A 15,734-nucleotide genomic window follows, 5' to 3' on the forward strand; every position below is an offset into this window, starting at 1 on the left:
TGCGATGGCCTTAGAGGGGGGTGCGACTGGAAGCCAATTTTACAGTATTGGATATATGTATATTTTTTATTTTTTATACAGTACATTCAAAATCATTCACAAATTTCTAACCTGAATTTATTAGTGACCCTTTCCATTATCTTGCAGTCAGTCTATTTAATGTGTCATCCCCAGAATCTGCATAGTAACAGTTCTGTTTTACGTATATTGGATAATAATATAATATTTTTGTTGCTATTTATTTCATTATCTAACACATCTGTATTTCAAGTAAAAAAAAAAAAAAAAGCAGCTGTAATTAAATCACGAAGTCAGAATGGTTAGACGTAACTTATTCAGTTTTGATTTAAAAGTGCATTGTGTAACTTTTCTGGTGCAGGGTTCGTCAAATGGTCTTCCCTGTTTTGTCTGGAATGTTGCACAGTATGATATTAAACCTTTCTGTCTTCATGGAGGCTAAACCAGACCAAGTTACAGGTCAGATCTATGGAGAGGCGACCCCTCTCGCAGTCAGAATGATGTTTTTGTAGGTATTTTTGAGCTGTAAAACCACCTGTAATTCAATAATTGTAAGGTAGAGCTGTTTAATGTCATATTGTGGAACATTCCAGGCAGAGCAATGACATATCCATAGAAACAAACAAATGACAGACCCTCCACCAAAAAAGTTGCATAATTCTTCTTTAAACTAGAGTCATCAAAATATCTAAAATCACTTACTAATCGATACTAAAACTAGTATCGAAACTGAATACTAATTAGAGCAGGTATCGATACTGAAAAGTCACATTCACTGAACAGAAATGAACCTGAATAACTTTTATAATCTTGAGGTGTATTAAATCAAATACATTACATTATACATACACTACATTAATACTACACCCATGGACAACTATGGACTACTGAGGGATTACACAAATATAAGACCATGAAAAGAAAGTACTATAATTTACATTTAAAATGAAATTCTACTGTCTAAATAAAGTGGTTTTATTATCATCATGGTATCGAAATCTGTGTCAACTAGCGAGTCTTTAAGTATCAAAATCGAGTTTGAAATTTTAGTATAGTGACAACAGTTATTTAGACACAGCTGGTATCCTGGGTAAAAATCACCAAAATGCATTATCCAAATGTTCTTTGAAATGTTTTTCATATTGTCGATGTCATGGACCAAACAGGAAGGCAACAGAAACGACAAGGGTAAAAATAAGTTAACTTTTTTTTTATCAGGAAAAAAATTTACAAAAAGCCAAACTGAACAGAATAAAACTAACCCAACCAGACAAAGAACAGGTGTTTAAATACAGGAGGACTAACTAAAAATGAACACAAGAGGGGGGAATTACATTCAATAATTAACTTAAACTAGTGTCTTAATCAAAATAACAAGAAGGCAAATGATTAAAATACAGAAAATAATAAGTGACAATAAAGTAACCTTAAACAAATTAGACAAACTAACTTAGCAAAACTAAATTGAGAACCCCCTAATTCAGACTTATATTAACTAAAAAGTGTGCAGCCAAAATTAGAAAATATAACTCTAAATAAAGGGATTAAATTAAACTATGTGCGCTGTAATTAACTGAATGAAAATGTAAATGAAGTGAAATAGTACTAACACAGTGGAGCGGTGGCAGAGGAATCCACCACAGTCTGTGTTTCTGTTTGTTGCTCTCGCTCTCTGCAGCTGTGGTAGAGCCGGTCCCGGTGGTGTCTCTGTTAGCATGGATTAATAAAGGCCCGTTAACCTGTGCCTGCCCTCTGCACACAGCACGACGAGCACCCTGGGACTCACAGCCCAACTCCACATTATGTTGTTTTAACGGCGAAGGGGGTGATGGTAAAGCTGGTGGGATACAGGCTGACACTGGATGAGAACAGATACTTAGTGTGTGTGTTTTAAAGTACTTGTTCAAACCACAAACAATTTCAATTATAGTATTTGAACAATGTGATCTTTGATAGTATTTGTTTTTTAATTTATTTATGGTCAATTTATCTATATACATTTAATCTGTATTGTTGTGCATGGCCCCTGTACAAAAAAAAAAGCATACTATACCAAACTGGACCGATGAAATGTGACAAATGCAGTAGTGGTAGAATTTTGTAAAAAAAAAAATTGTTAAGTAAAAGTACAGATACTGGTGTAAAACATAGTCAAGTAAAACTATCACATGACCAAAAAAAAAAAAACACGTATTATTAAATAAGAATGTAACAATAACCAAAATATTGTGATATTGTATCGTCAAAGTTCTCACAATATATCGAATAACAAGTTTCTTTTCTTAAATTTAGAGTTATGGTGCAGCAATAGCTAAAAAAAAAGACAGAGGGAACTACGTAGACCATGGTCCTTTGCTCCATTTCATTGTAAACTACAAGAAGAAATAACAGTTCTAAGCACTTTTAAGTCTTAGTATCGCAATAAATACCGTACCGTGAGATGTATATCGTGAAAATATTGTACTGAGAGATTTGGATATTGTTACATCCCTAATCGTGAGCCTCCCTACCATATCGTGAGCTTTCCCACGATATCGCAATAAATATTGTACCATGAGGTTCATACCGTGACTAGGGCTGGGTATCGGTACGAAGTTGCCGATACAGTACACTTTCGATTCAGTACAGTATGTTTCAAATCGACTCGATACAGTTCAGTAAAAATAATGGCTAAATCATGAATATGATACTAAAAGTTTTGTTAAACCACTTCTTGTGCAAAATAAATATGAAACGCACACATTTTAATAATCAAAACAGAATTTGCCTCCACTAAACAAGCAACAAAACTGTAGTGCTGTAACAAAATAATTGAGTGAAATACACCAAAAAATACTCTTGGCGATATATCGATGCGGCAGCCCACGATACCGATACTGTATCATCACATTAGGCAATACGATATATTGATATTTTTGTATTTTTGGACACTCCTAACCATGAAGATATCGTATTGTGAGACTTGGGTATCGTTACACCCCTTATATTAAAATATTAAAGTACCCGTTTTTAAAAAAAGTACTTAGAGCAAGAAGTAAATGTATTGATTGATTAAAGTGTCCAAAATGTAATATACTTTAGAAACAATTAAGTTTACCTTGTCTGAGAGCCCAGAAAGCAATCAAATTTTTTCAATAAAAGTTCACATTCTGATTTAAATAAGGTAATATTCACATTCTCACATTCCAATTATCACTTATAACCTATTAAAGTATATGACCACATTAAACCGCTCAATATAAAATAACATTTAGAGCAAGGATTACAGATTATGTAAATTACTTATTGTCACACAGATCCTGCAAATTGACTTATCTGGAATCCACATAAAAATTACAGTTTCATAATCCTCCCATATCTTTATCTGAACTAATGCAATTCTATTTTACTGACTGTCACTGCTTGTTTTAATTGTAATTTCTGGAAATTAGTATTTTAGCAGTACACACTTTCCAAAACGCATGGTCTATGTGAAAGTAGTGCAGTTTGGTGGTTGTTTTAGCTTGAGTAAATGGCTGTAAGGTGTCCAAGGCTGATAACGCCCTTAACAAAGAGTCCAACAGTGTAGCGCTCACTTTGAAGTTAGCTTTTCTGTATTTTTCTGTGATTCTTGTGATCCGCTGCAGCCTCGGAGATCGAACACTTCTGCACTGCTTTATCCCCGAGCTTATTTGGTGATGAAGATGTGGTTTATTTCATTCCAGCCACTGTTTAATTAATCCTCCGCTCATCTGAATCCACTGGAAGGGCTGGTGCGAAAGGCCCAGGCAGTTTCATAATTCATATTTTTAAACCAAGATTAAAAGTTGCTGTGAAAATAAATGGAGCATATTTGGTTTATTTTGCGTAACAGATTAGATTGTCAGTTGCAAATTGTGAAACGAATGAGTGCGATTGACTTTTTCATAAATACTCGTCAGTTAAAGGTGCATTATGTAACTTTCTGGTTGGGGGTCTGTCACCTGTTTGTTCCAGAAAAGTTACACTGTTCACCTTTTAAAGCATGTTAAAGCCTCAAGTTCATATTTAAAGAGCTATTGTAGGGCACCCATGGATCATTTTGTTATAATTTTTACATTCTAAATTGCAATATTGATCTAAAACGACATTAAAAAAACAAGCTTACCGACATCCATGTTTGAAAATGGGAGCTGACATCGCCGCTGACGTCATTACATCAAAGAGTTCTAGTGTTGCTTTTTTTTTTCTTCATTTGTACCAAAATTACTCTAGCCAGGCTGGTGCCACCTAGTGCCTCTGCTCAATTTAATTTCTCTCCTGCGACTACGTCAAAAATCGGAATACACTAGACGGTTTGCAAGAACCCCTGAAGTTGTAGACTGCGGACCAGCCAATCAGCGAAGAGCTGTGAAGCCATGACGTCAAACTCAAGTGCCTGTCTGGGTCCCTTTTTGTGGTACAGCACAACAGTAAACAAAGCGGTCGAGATGGATGTAGACGAAGCCATACATTCTGTGTTGGCACCAATTCCCCAGATTGATTTAAAGCTGGAACAAAGAGAATGTTTGGTGAATTTTATCAAGGGGAAAGACGTTATTGCGCTTCTTCCTATGGGATTTGGCACATTACATACGTCACGACCAAATAGCAGCAATTGGTTAAATAAAAAGTACCCACCTACCTTCGAGCGAATGAATCCTAATGCTGCGAGGTCAGACGGTTTCCACAAAGTGAAGCCAGCTCATGAATCAGACTAAAATTCCTCTGCAATGCTGCCGAACCCTACAGGTAAAGATTACAAAAATAAAACTGGAAAACAAAGAAGGTACGATGAAAATGGGGTTAGATTGGAGCAGTGACATCTTAAGTACAGGAGTTTACTCAAACATTCTCAACATTCAGAAGGGGAAACAACTATGACTTGTTTCTAAAAAGTCAATTTTGCATAGTAGTTCTGCTTTAAAAGTAGGGTATGTAGCCTGCACTCTTTCTGGTTGTTTTAGTTGTAGGATCTGGCAACCAAACTCATACACGAGATCTAGAGACTTTTACACTGAAGAGCTAGTTTTCTTTTAGATCTTGAGTCATAGCTTCCCATTGTACACTACAATTTGAGGACTTTTTCTTAGTCAAAAGATATATTTTGTTTGAAATAGTTAATCGCCATGTCAACAGTACTAATTTTTCATCATTCTGAAAGCCATGGATAACACACAGTTAACAATCCGATCTTAAAAATAATAACAATAATAATGATTTTGTTTAAAGGCGCCTTTCTGGGCACTCAAGGACATCGTACAAAACAACAATTAAGGCACATACCGTAATTAAAAACAATCAAACAAAACAGGGAAGGTCCTGAAACGTCATGGCATTAATGGGGGGAGGCTAATTTAAATAAATGGCTTTTGAGTCTGGATTCAAAACCCATTTATTATACTGGCATTCAGTTTCATACAGAAACTAACTAAGGTAAAAAAATATATATATATAGTGCAGCTGTGATCGCATCTATAAAACTTGCCATGCATTTTGTGGAAAGCGCTAAGAGGTCAAAACATTCTGTAGCCAATATACGCAGTTAAGCAGCTACGAGAAGAAAAACGGTGTCGAAAATGTGCCATAAAGCTCGCCCGCACACTCAGGCTTTAACAGATAGACATACGGAGGTGCTGCCAAATCGCCTCGGGGCCCGTAATAATCACAGATATCATTGTCTCAGGATTTCCCAGAGAGACGAGGCTGCCCTTGGTGAAGGCACGGAGCCCTGGAGCACCATGGATCAAAGAGTGTGCCGCCCTCAGCACTTTTGGGGCAGTGGAGATTTAGCGGGGCATGGCGGGAGACTGGGAATAACTGAATAAGTGACTTTGGCTCACACGTGTTGGAGAGGTGATGATGGAAAACCAAAGTAGCTTAGCCATGTCCCGTGGGTAGAATGGGCGATCAAACGGAAATCTAAAGTTTATTGGACTTTTCCTGGATAGTTTTAGAACAGCTGTAAATTTTTTAAGGTGGATGGCTTGGAACTGGGCTTCACTGTTATTATCTGTTCACAACACACACTGCACTAAAATATAATTATGTAGTTTTTGGTGAAGCACGAGGCTTTGGTTGAGCAGTTCTATTTTTAGAACAAGTCCTCGAAGGGCTCTTGGTTGGTAACCCCTCTTTTAGAATGGTTTTGGTTTTCATCAGTCATAGTATAAGACACAGGTTTCAAACATGCGGCCTGGGGGCCAGATCCGGCCCTCCAAGACCTTTAATGTGGCCCTTGGCTGATTTTCTACTAAAATATTTTAATTATATTTTTTATTAAAATATTTGTAATTTTCTTTACTGCTTAGCATAGTGTCTCCAGTGTCTCTGTACGTGGTCCCTCCCATCAGAGCAGCACAAATGAAGACTTGTCTCTTTCTAAACGCTCTTAAAGGACGATTGTTTTGACTGTCGACCGTGACACCCTCATCAGAAAAATGTCTAACATGAGAAAAGTGGAGCCGAGTGCAGGATTTACCAAGAAAAACTGACTTATTTCTATTTGCACACAAGTTAAAATATTGTGTTGAAATTGCATTTTTCTTAAAGTTTCAGGTTGTTCATAATATTATAATATTTTGTAAAAGAAAGAGTTCATCAATTAAAAAAGATTTCTGTAATAGATTTGCGTTTCTCTGCACAAATATTTGAACTTATTGTTAGTTTTGGGGTTTATGACATGAGTTTTCTGATCCGGCCCCTTTGGGATCAAAGTAGGTTGGATACGGCCCCCGGACCAGAATGAGTTTGACACCCCTGGTATAAGATGACCCTTGTATTGTCTTTTTATTGTCATACAAATCCAGCTTTTCAGTTCCAATACTTCTGATACTAAAGCTTTAAGCACCTGTCAATACCTGATATCACCTGATACCAGTGCAGAGACTGAAAACAGAATTTAATACCTTAAAAAAAAAAAAAAAAAGTTAAACAAAAATGATCCGATGTGTTACATAACTGGTATTTATCTCTTAAGAAACAGAATAAATATAAATAAAAATTCAACATTATGAGACTTTCTGTGCCAGCGGTCACCAGTAAATAGTTTTACCACATCAATTTCTATGTCCAACCAGGATATCAGATGAACTGACGATATTCAATCCGGCAGATTTTTAAGTATCTGTGTCGATATCTGATACCAGTGTCGTATTGGTGCATCCCTGATTGAAACTGGTATCAGGCTTCTAGCGTTTTCCTTAGTATCAAAATTGAGTTTAAAATCTTAGTACTGTGTGACCAAACATATTTAAATAAAGACTTCAAGGTCAAATAAAAATTAATTAATTTTATAGTCTCTGAGAAATGCTTGAATTTGTCACATCACTGCTATTTAGTCATGACATATGTAATGCACCAAATCCTGTAGGAAAAAGAGCAATAATGTCTTTACCCTTGATAAAATTCAGGAAACATTCTCTTTGTTCCAACTTTAAATCCTTGATCTCGGGAATCGTTGCCAACACAGAATGTATGTCTTCGTCTACATCCATATCGACCGCTTTGTTTACTGTTGTGCTGTACCACAAAAGGGACCCAGACAGGCACTTGAGTTTAACGTCATAGCTCTTCACTGATTGGCGGATGCGCGGTCTCCAACTTTTGGGGTTCTTGCAAACCGTCTAGTGTATTCTGATCCCTGACCTAGTCGCTGGAGAGAAATAAAACAGAACGGAGGCACAAGGTGGTGCCAAACGGGCTAGAATTTGGGTGTCACACCACTGCTCACCACAACTAATATACTAACAGAGCATGATCAACCAATAAAAACATAATGCAGTCCCTTATTGTATAGATTATCTTGCAAACAACAAGATTATAAATTGCAGAAAAATAGAATAGTAAAGGTCATGGACTTTTTATAATGCCATACGCGTCGGTTTTGAGTTGCATCTTCCAGCAGTCTACACGATAACACCATTGCACTATTTCTGGCTTCAACCCTCAACAGATCCTTTCTCTGTGTAATGCAATGAACACGCTTTTACACGCATATCCATGAGGGGGCGTTTTCCGATTATTACTCTGAACACATGAGTGCAGATGCCCCGGAGTGCGTCAGCCCGGGGTGTCAGGTTTAAATGGCACACACGGATTAAGGTGCATGACGTCACCTTTTAATTGTGTAAATGTCAACTGCCCATCTTTCCTGTATGAGAATTGGGATTACACCGGGAGATTAGAGGCCGCTTTTAAAGGCCAGTCAGTTTAATTGCATGGAATTAATAAAGTTGTATGGATTATCCCACTGCTGCCTAAAGCCCTATCAGGTTGCGTTAGTCACGAGAGGGCGTTTGTATCCGGGTTTTCCCACATCCTTCCGAGAGTTAATATTAGCGTCATGGGAATCTTGAAACTTGATCGAATGCACTTGAAATGGGGCGCGTCCAGTGTCTGTCTGGGTCTTTCCTCTGTACAATCCCAGAGCTGTGCGAGGGAGAGAAGTTCAGCTCCCACAGCGCAGAAGGTCAGGAGCATTAGCGCTTTACCAGGGCAGACGGGGCAGACAGTGAGCCAAAGCAGACGCCTATCCACTGCTCGCCCACCCCTGCACGCCCTTGTCAGAACCACACACAGACCAGAGAGGAGCAGAGTAGAGAGAACCTGGATAGAAAATGATCTACAAGAATAACAAGATAAACAAGACACTTTCCAAAGTGTTTCACATAGCAAAATTATGTTCCAAAATAATAGAATCAATATATACTGAAAAATATAAATGGCGTTCTGTTTTGTTTAATTCACACGTTTAACACACAAACCCTGCATATTTAGGCTGAGTTCTTCTCTCACACAGAAAACACACTGTTCCACCTTGTGATGTTGTGGTAATACAGGAGTGTGTTACGTTTTTTAAACTCCATACACCTTCACTAGTATCAGCCCTGCAAGTGCCAGTCTCTACTGAACTGAAAATAAAAGATGTCTGTTAACTCGAAAACTACAACTTAATGATATCACAAGGTGGAACAGGGCATTCTGAGCTTTGGAGATGTGGACAGACTAAGAGCCTGTTAACACGAGAACGCTTGTGGGTAAAAATGACAAAATATTTTATTGGAAGTGCCTTTCCTTTAGACGATGATGGCGTTTTTGGGAGTGAAAAACACTACAGTGCAGTAGTTGAATATGCTGCACTGTAGTGTTTCTGTCTACACTGCCCAAGACACAAAACTCTGGTCAGATCTGCTCACGTCGCGCACACTTTTGCGCCACATATATACAGTACATGGAAACAAACATGTCGGATCATTTCCATGCGCCAGACCAGATGCACCAGTTCAGTTCATCGCAGGTGAGTCAGACAGCTATGGACGAGACCTGGGAGAACCAGTCGATACTTTATGGAAGGGGTGAAAATACGTGTCGTGAAAACTTCCGTATGTCCAAAGATGCCCTTGTTGTGTTAAGTACATGCATAACCAATCAAATTCCAAACACTTTTGTATCACCGTAGGCACGCAGAGTTCCTCTCGAAAAGCTCATCTAAACGTGGAATAAAAAGTGAAGGCGCGACGCCACTTTTGCGTCTTATGTTCACACCATCATCATATAAACGTAGCCTAATAAACCAGAATTACTCACGTGTGAATGAAAAAAACACACCTCTGGGTATTTTTTTGATGAGGTAACAGCATTCTAACATGACTTGAGGCTCCAACATTTTGTTTAAAAAAAAAAAAAAAAAGGACCTTTTTAAAGACAACAACTACCTGATTACAAATATCTTAAATCTTTTGTATTGGTGCCATGTCATTATACGCTTTGCCAATTTACATGTAATTCCTGTTTTTCGAACATCCAATTCCCAAAGCCTTCTCTCTCTGTTCCTCAACGTATCCACAATACATGTTTAGCCTTTAGCATCACGTATTTGATTATCCAGGAGCCCATAGGTTTGAATGCTTATCTAGCTCACCTGCACTGCTGACTAGAAAAGACGTGACTCTGCAGTGCATAGAGAGCGGACCACTCGAGATCTCTCCTGTCAGATTATATGTGCCCAAAGACGTTTACGCGTTCCTCTGATGTGGCGTTCAAAGAGCTCTGTGAATACTGTACCCTATGGAGTGCTTTGTAAAAACAGGGACGTCTCCAGCCATTTTGCGTTTTGACATTGACGCATCTGTCCTTTTTAAAAAGTTTGTGTTTGACCTGAAGGTAGGTTTTTTGAGTGGAGTGTGATACATTAAAGGCGCATTGTGCAACATTTTTGGATTGTTCCACAGTATGACATTAAACAGATCTGCTTTACATTTATTAAATTACAGGTGGTTTTACAGCTCAAGAAACAGGCATTCTGACCATGAATGGGGTCGCCTCTCCACAGATCTGACCTGTAACTTCATGATAATACAAAGGTTTAATACCATACTGTGAAATTTTCCAGACAAAGCAATAACATCTCCATGGAGAAAAGCATTTGACGGACCCCCATCAGAAAAGTTACCCAATGCACCTTTAACAGTAAAATAGTACAAAAAAGTGGAACGTTTGACTTGTAAGTGAGTGACCTAGAGGTGAACAATTTTCTGACAAGCATTGCTATTTTATGTTTTAATAATAGGATTCCGTTCAAAGTTCACATTTTAAACATGTCTAGGAGCATTAACAAAAGGAAAAAGGCATTTGGAAACATGTTTGTACAGACCTAAACTACAGGATTATATGTTTTTATGCAGAATAAGACAGAATATTTTGATATTTGTGAATGAAATTGTATGAATAGCCAGAGAATGATCTTAAAATTTGTTATATAAGGTCAGGTCAATCAGAAAGGCATTATCATATTTACTATTTAGTAGCCATTCTAGTCCTTTGCAGATCAGAGTGGTCTGCGTCGTCCTTTCTGCAGCAATAGCGAGTATGACTGTGGTGCCATGTTGACTGAGCGCACTGTCCTGTCAAATCACACCTGTTCTGGCCTCTAACTTTGATGGCCTCATGTGTTTGTTGTTTGTGTTTGTGTGAGAGTGGTGCTTGCTGCAGTGATGTGGGCACATGCCAGACTAGAGCCACACAGATTCTGGCTGCTGCTCTTTGTTGTTGGTTGGTGTTGGGACATTGTCATCTCTGTGAGAGGCTGGGGCGCATACAGGAGCAGCCAGCAGGTTCCAGCGCTGCCTGACTCTGCCTCTGCCTCCGCTTTAAACCCACAGAGCACATCAGCTCACAGAGATGGGGAAGAATGTGTGATTAACAGGCACAGGAGAAGCTCTGTGGAAGTATATATCACTCTGTCTGTTCGGCTCAGAACGGGAACAATGTTGCTTAGCAACCACAGCATCAGCATGATGGTAAGGTGTGTATGTTCCTGATCCTAAAATAGCCTACAAATGCAGGTTTATTATGTTACAAGGATTTCAAGTGGTTAAAGTTTTTGTATTGGGGACAGGATGAAAGTAGCCTGATTCATCAGCCAGTTTCACTTCATAGAAACCGTCTGACCTTGCAGCATTAGAATTCGTTTGCTTGACGGTAGGTGGGTACTTTTTTGTATTTAACCAGTTGCTGCTATTTGATCGTGACATATGTAATGCGCCACTAATGGGGCTAACTGGTATATTAAGTTTTTCCCAAATCCCATAGGAAGAAGGGCAATAACGTCTTTCTCCTTGATAAAATTCACCAAACATTCTGTTTGTTCCGGCTTTAAATCCTCAATCTCGGGAATCGTTGCCAAAACAGAATGTATGATTCTTCACTGGTTGGCTGGTGCCCAGACTCGGACTTTTGGGGTTCTTGCAAATAGTCTAGTGTATTCCGATTCCTGACGTAATCACTGGAGAGAAATGAAATTGAGCGGAGGCAATAGGTGGTGCCACCCTGGCTAGGATGAAAGGGCATCTCTCTTTAAAAGTGTCTTAGTTGTAGTACTGTGAATAAAATCACTGAAATGCCTGTCTGTAATGAACCAGAGGATTGTCCTTAATGTGCAAAAGTGCAGCCACATGTGTTGACCTCAAAACATGGCTTGTTTTAAAGCAATGATGATGTACCAGTGTAAATATAACTTCTGCAGAATATCTCACCTGTAAACTGGATCAGCGTGCTTCAAGAGAGACAAAATGCGTTGTATTATTTTATGTCAGTGTACCGCATGTTAGGGGGTCTACTTATACTTATTTTTGACTTAAATTGTTTGTCAGGAATCATTCAAAAGTAGTTTAATCTGCCCAGATGGGTTCGTGTCAATTTTAATGCTAGTTTTGGATGAATTTAGGGAAAGACTGTATATATCCTAATAACAACCTGTGCTGGAATCAGGCTGGCTCTGCAGTGCACTCTACAGCTTGACAGCACATTCTAATCTTCATTCATTAGTTCTCGGTCCAGCGCTCAACGATTAACTCATGTTTTCTCTCCTCCACTCCTCGTCCTTTTATCGTCCATCTGTCTCTCCATTCCTCTCCAAAATCCTCTTGCCCTTCACTCTCTCATGCCCTCACTCCCTCACTCTCTCACTCTCTGACACAATAATCTTGTGTGTGCCTTATCACTCCATCCGTCAGTCCGCCCTCTCCTCTTCCTCTCATTTCCCCAGCCCTCCTCTGTCATTGCCTCGCCCAAATATCTCCCTCCTGACTGCCCCCCTGATTAATGCCTGGTTCCTCTCTCTCCCTCCCAGTCGGCTATGCGTGCGCCACGTGCTGCTGCGATGTCCATCATGGTGCCCCCACTGCTGCTCCTCCTCCTCTCCGTCTTGTTGCCGGGCGACAGTTGCCGGGCGGCGGACATACCGGAGGACATCACGGCGGAGTTCTCGGTCAGACTGTACCAGCGGCTGCAGGCCAGGGTGGGCCAGGACAACATCATCTTCTCCCCCCTGAGCGTGGCTGTGGCCCTGGGCATGGTGGAACTGGGTGCCCGGGGTGACACGCTGGAGGAGATCAGGCAGGCGGTGGGCTTCAGTCAGATGATGCCAGGTGAGACATGAAGCATCAAGTTATATTTTATTTCACTCGGATAGGACGAAAGGAGAATGGTTCCACAAAAACGAGATAAGATTTTGATATTTATAAGTAAGAAAGTTCGCTTTTTTGTCCTATCCAAATGTAAACACATGGGGAAAATCTCACAAGATCATTTTCCACATGTGTGCACGGTTAAGATCACGCCACGTTGAATCAAATGACATATTAGAATTGGTGGCATTATCAATAGGGACGTAACACTAACAGAAATATCCTGATATCGTATTGTCAGAGTTCTCACAATAATATCATGGACCGTCACAATATACCGAATTACAAGTCTCTTTGCTTAAATTAAGAGTTATGGTGCAGCAAGAGCTAAAAAAAGACAGAGGGAACTACATAGAACATGATCCTTTGCTCCAATTCAGTGCAGACTACTAGATGAAATAACATTTCTAAGCACTTTTAAGTCTTAGTTTATGGATTAAGTATTCTCAAGGCTATTATTATTATTATTGTATTATTGGCTATTGTTACATCCCTAATTGTGAGCCTCCTCACCATATCTTGAGCGATATTGCACTATATCGCAATAAATATCTTACCGTGATGTTCATACCGTGACAATATCGTATCGTTTGACACCCCTAATTATCAACATTATTGTTTAGTAAGAGTAACACAATAAGAGTCATTATTTCTGATCTAATGTGTTGGTGATTGGTAATATAATAATTAGTTGATCTGTTAATACAGTATTTTTTTAAAAATGCCTTTCTGAATTGATCCTAAATTGGTCAGATAAAAAGATGTACACTGCATTAGCCTCACAGGCACAAAAGGATTTTCAATAATCCCCAAACAACAAAGAAGCCATTGCATTACATAGATAAGTGTATAGAGTTGGCAGAGGCGTTTTGCTCTTCTCTTTTTGGGGCTGGAAAGAGAATCCAGAGGCTTGTGACTTTTTTGTTAAATTGATCAATAATTACATTTCATATTTAAGATTTTTAGAGGTTTAATGATTTTTCCTTCATCATTATTGACAGTATTTGTGTGTTGTTTGTAGGAGTGGAGTTCTCTCTGCTCCAGAACCTGACCACAGCGCTGTCAGAGGACGATTCTCAGTACGTGGTGAGGTTTGCCAACAGCCTGTACCTGCAGCAGGGCGTGTCCTTCAGCCCTGAGTTTGTGCACCTCATGAAGAAGTACTTCAAAGCTCAGGTGGAGACTGTGGACTTCAGCCAGTCTGCTGCAGTGGCCCAGCACATCAATCACTGGGTGGAGAACCACACTGAGAGTAAGGACATGCTTGTGTGGAGTTTTTAGACTGTGCAGTGTGCCTCTCTCAGGGGGTCTGAAGCTAGATATTTTATTACAGAACAAAACAGAAGTAAGAAAACCTATCTTTGATTACCAATATCACACATTACTTGAGTAGTACTATGGGGCTTTAAAGCAGGTTGTTACCCATGAGTTTTATTCTGAAAAGGATCCAGCTCACACAGGTTCCCTAAATGTTAAATTAAACACTTAATCATGCATAATTATTGTCGTAATTTAATAATTTTGTTCCTTTTAATTACATTTTGATATATAATTTGTTAAAGATATATGAACTCAGAGAATTGTTTTAGTGTTAAAATTAAAGAGCAAAGACTGTAAATTAATTCATAAGGATGAGCACATAGGCCAGGAGGGATTAGCTTGCTACACTTCAAAATGAGAAGACCTTTTTTTTTTTGGTCTCATTACATGCTACAACATTGTGCCACTTGAACTTTATCAGATTCTTTGCTCAATGGTTAATTAAATATACATAACTTAAATAATACATATTTCATCATTTCAAATTCTAATATATAACTTGACTCTATATCCCATTGTCTCCTCTTCAGGTAAGATCCGCGAGCTGTTCTCCCCAGAGGACTTCAACAGCTTGACCCGTGTGACCCTGGTGAACGCCGTTTACTTCAGGGGCTCCTGGAAAAACCAGTTCCGACCCGAAAACACACGCACCTTCTCCTTCAGCAGGGATGATGGCTCTGAGGTGCAGACGCTCATGATGTACCAGCAGGGGGACTTCTCCTACGGTACGTAAAGGTCCCTTATGTCTGCTGTGCAAAGACACTTGCCAGGGCTCTTTTCATCCTTGATTTTTCAGCCCGTATTTCCTGAGGTTATTTAAAATCTTAATCCTTGATCTAAAATATTCATAGGCTGAGTTTTATTCCCGGGAAGCCTCCTCGCTGTTACAGAAATTCTCCACTTACACAAACTACTTTGGTATGCCTTTTTGGATTCTCTAGTAAGCTTTGAAAGCCACTTTGTCAACGTCATACAATATTAGTGGGGCTACAAGTCTTTTTCATACGCTGTAGAACCAGATTCTGTGCTGACAGTTTTGTTGTGACTAGACACTATAAACAGGACACATTTCCCATAAGAATCTGCTTTTTTTTTTCCTAGATTTTGTGTTTCGCTGTTTTTTTTTTTTAATAATTCTGTCATTTTGAGGGAATGGATTCCCAGCACATTAATAACAAAACAGACATGACAAAATATAAGACTGACACACATACAAAAATGAAACAACAAACAACAAAAGAACAATAAGTAAATAAAAAGAAGAGAAGAAGAAAGACTGAAAGAAGGGGCACTGGGGGGAGGAGGTTGCGTGTAGTTCAGAGTTTCTAAATGCAGTCTTTGCATGTGTGTTTTTACATTTCAGAGCTGTCAAATCAAATTTGCATTTAGATATTTTCTGTTCCCTTATATCTTTTGTTTTTGGGGGGGATT

The 15,734-nt window shown here is 39.0% G+C and overlaps 1 protein-coding gene across 2 annotated transcripts in view; it reads left to right on the forward strand.

The window, feature by feature from the left end:
* serpini1 (serpin peptidase inhibitor, clade I (neuroserpin), member 1) overlaps positions 1–15,734 on the forward strand; it is a 30,197-nt gene that overhangs the window by 6,269 nt on the left and 8,194 nt on the right. For both annotated transcript variants that reach the window (XR_008631488.1, XM_020937716.2), the window contains exons 2-4: positions 12,647–12,944; positions 14,005–14,235; positions 14,834–15,028. Coding sequence is in view for 1 of the 2 variants with exons in the window: in XM_020937716.2 (XP_020793375.1) it covers positions 12,653–12,944; positions 14,005–14,235; positions 14,834–15,028 (718 nt within the window). In the remaining variant the exon portion in view is untranslated. The remainder of the gene's footprint in view (positions 1–12,646; positions 12,945–14,004; positions 14,236–14,833; positions 15,029–15,734) is intronic.

Source organism: Boleophthalmus pectinirostris, unplaced genomic scaffold, assembly GCF_026225935.1.
Source record: "Boleophthalmus pectinirostris isolate CB_2022bp ecotype Guang Dong unplaced genomic scaffold, ASM2622593v1 HiC_scaffold_9, whole genome shotgun sequence".
Taxonomy (NCBI): domain Eukaryota; kingdom Metazoa; phylum Chordata; class Actinopteri; order Gobiiformes; family Gobiidae; genus Boleophthalmus; species Boleophthalmus pectinirostris.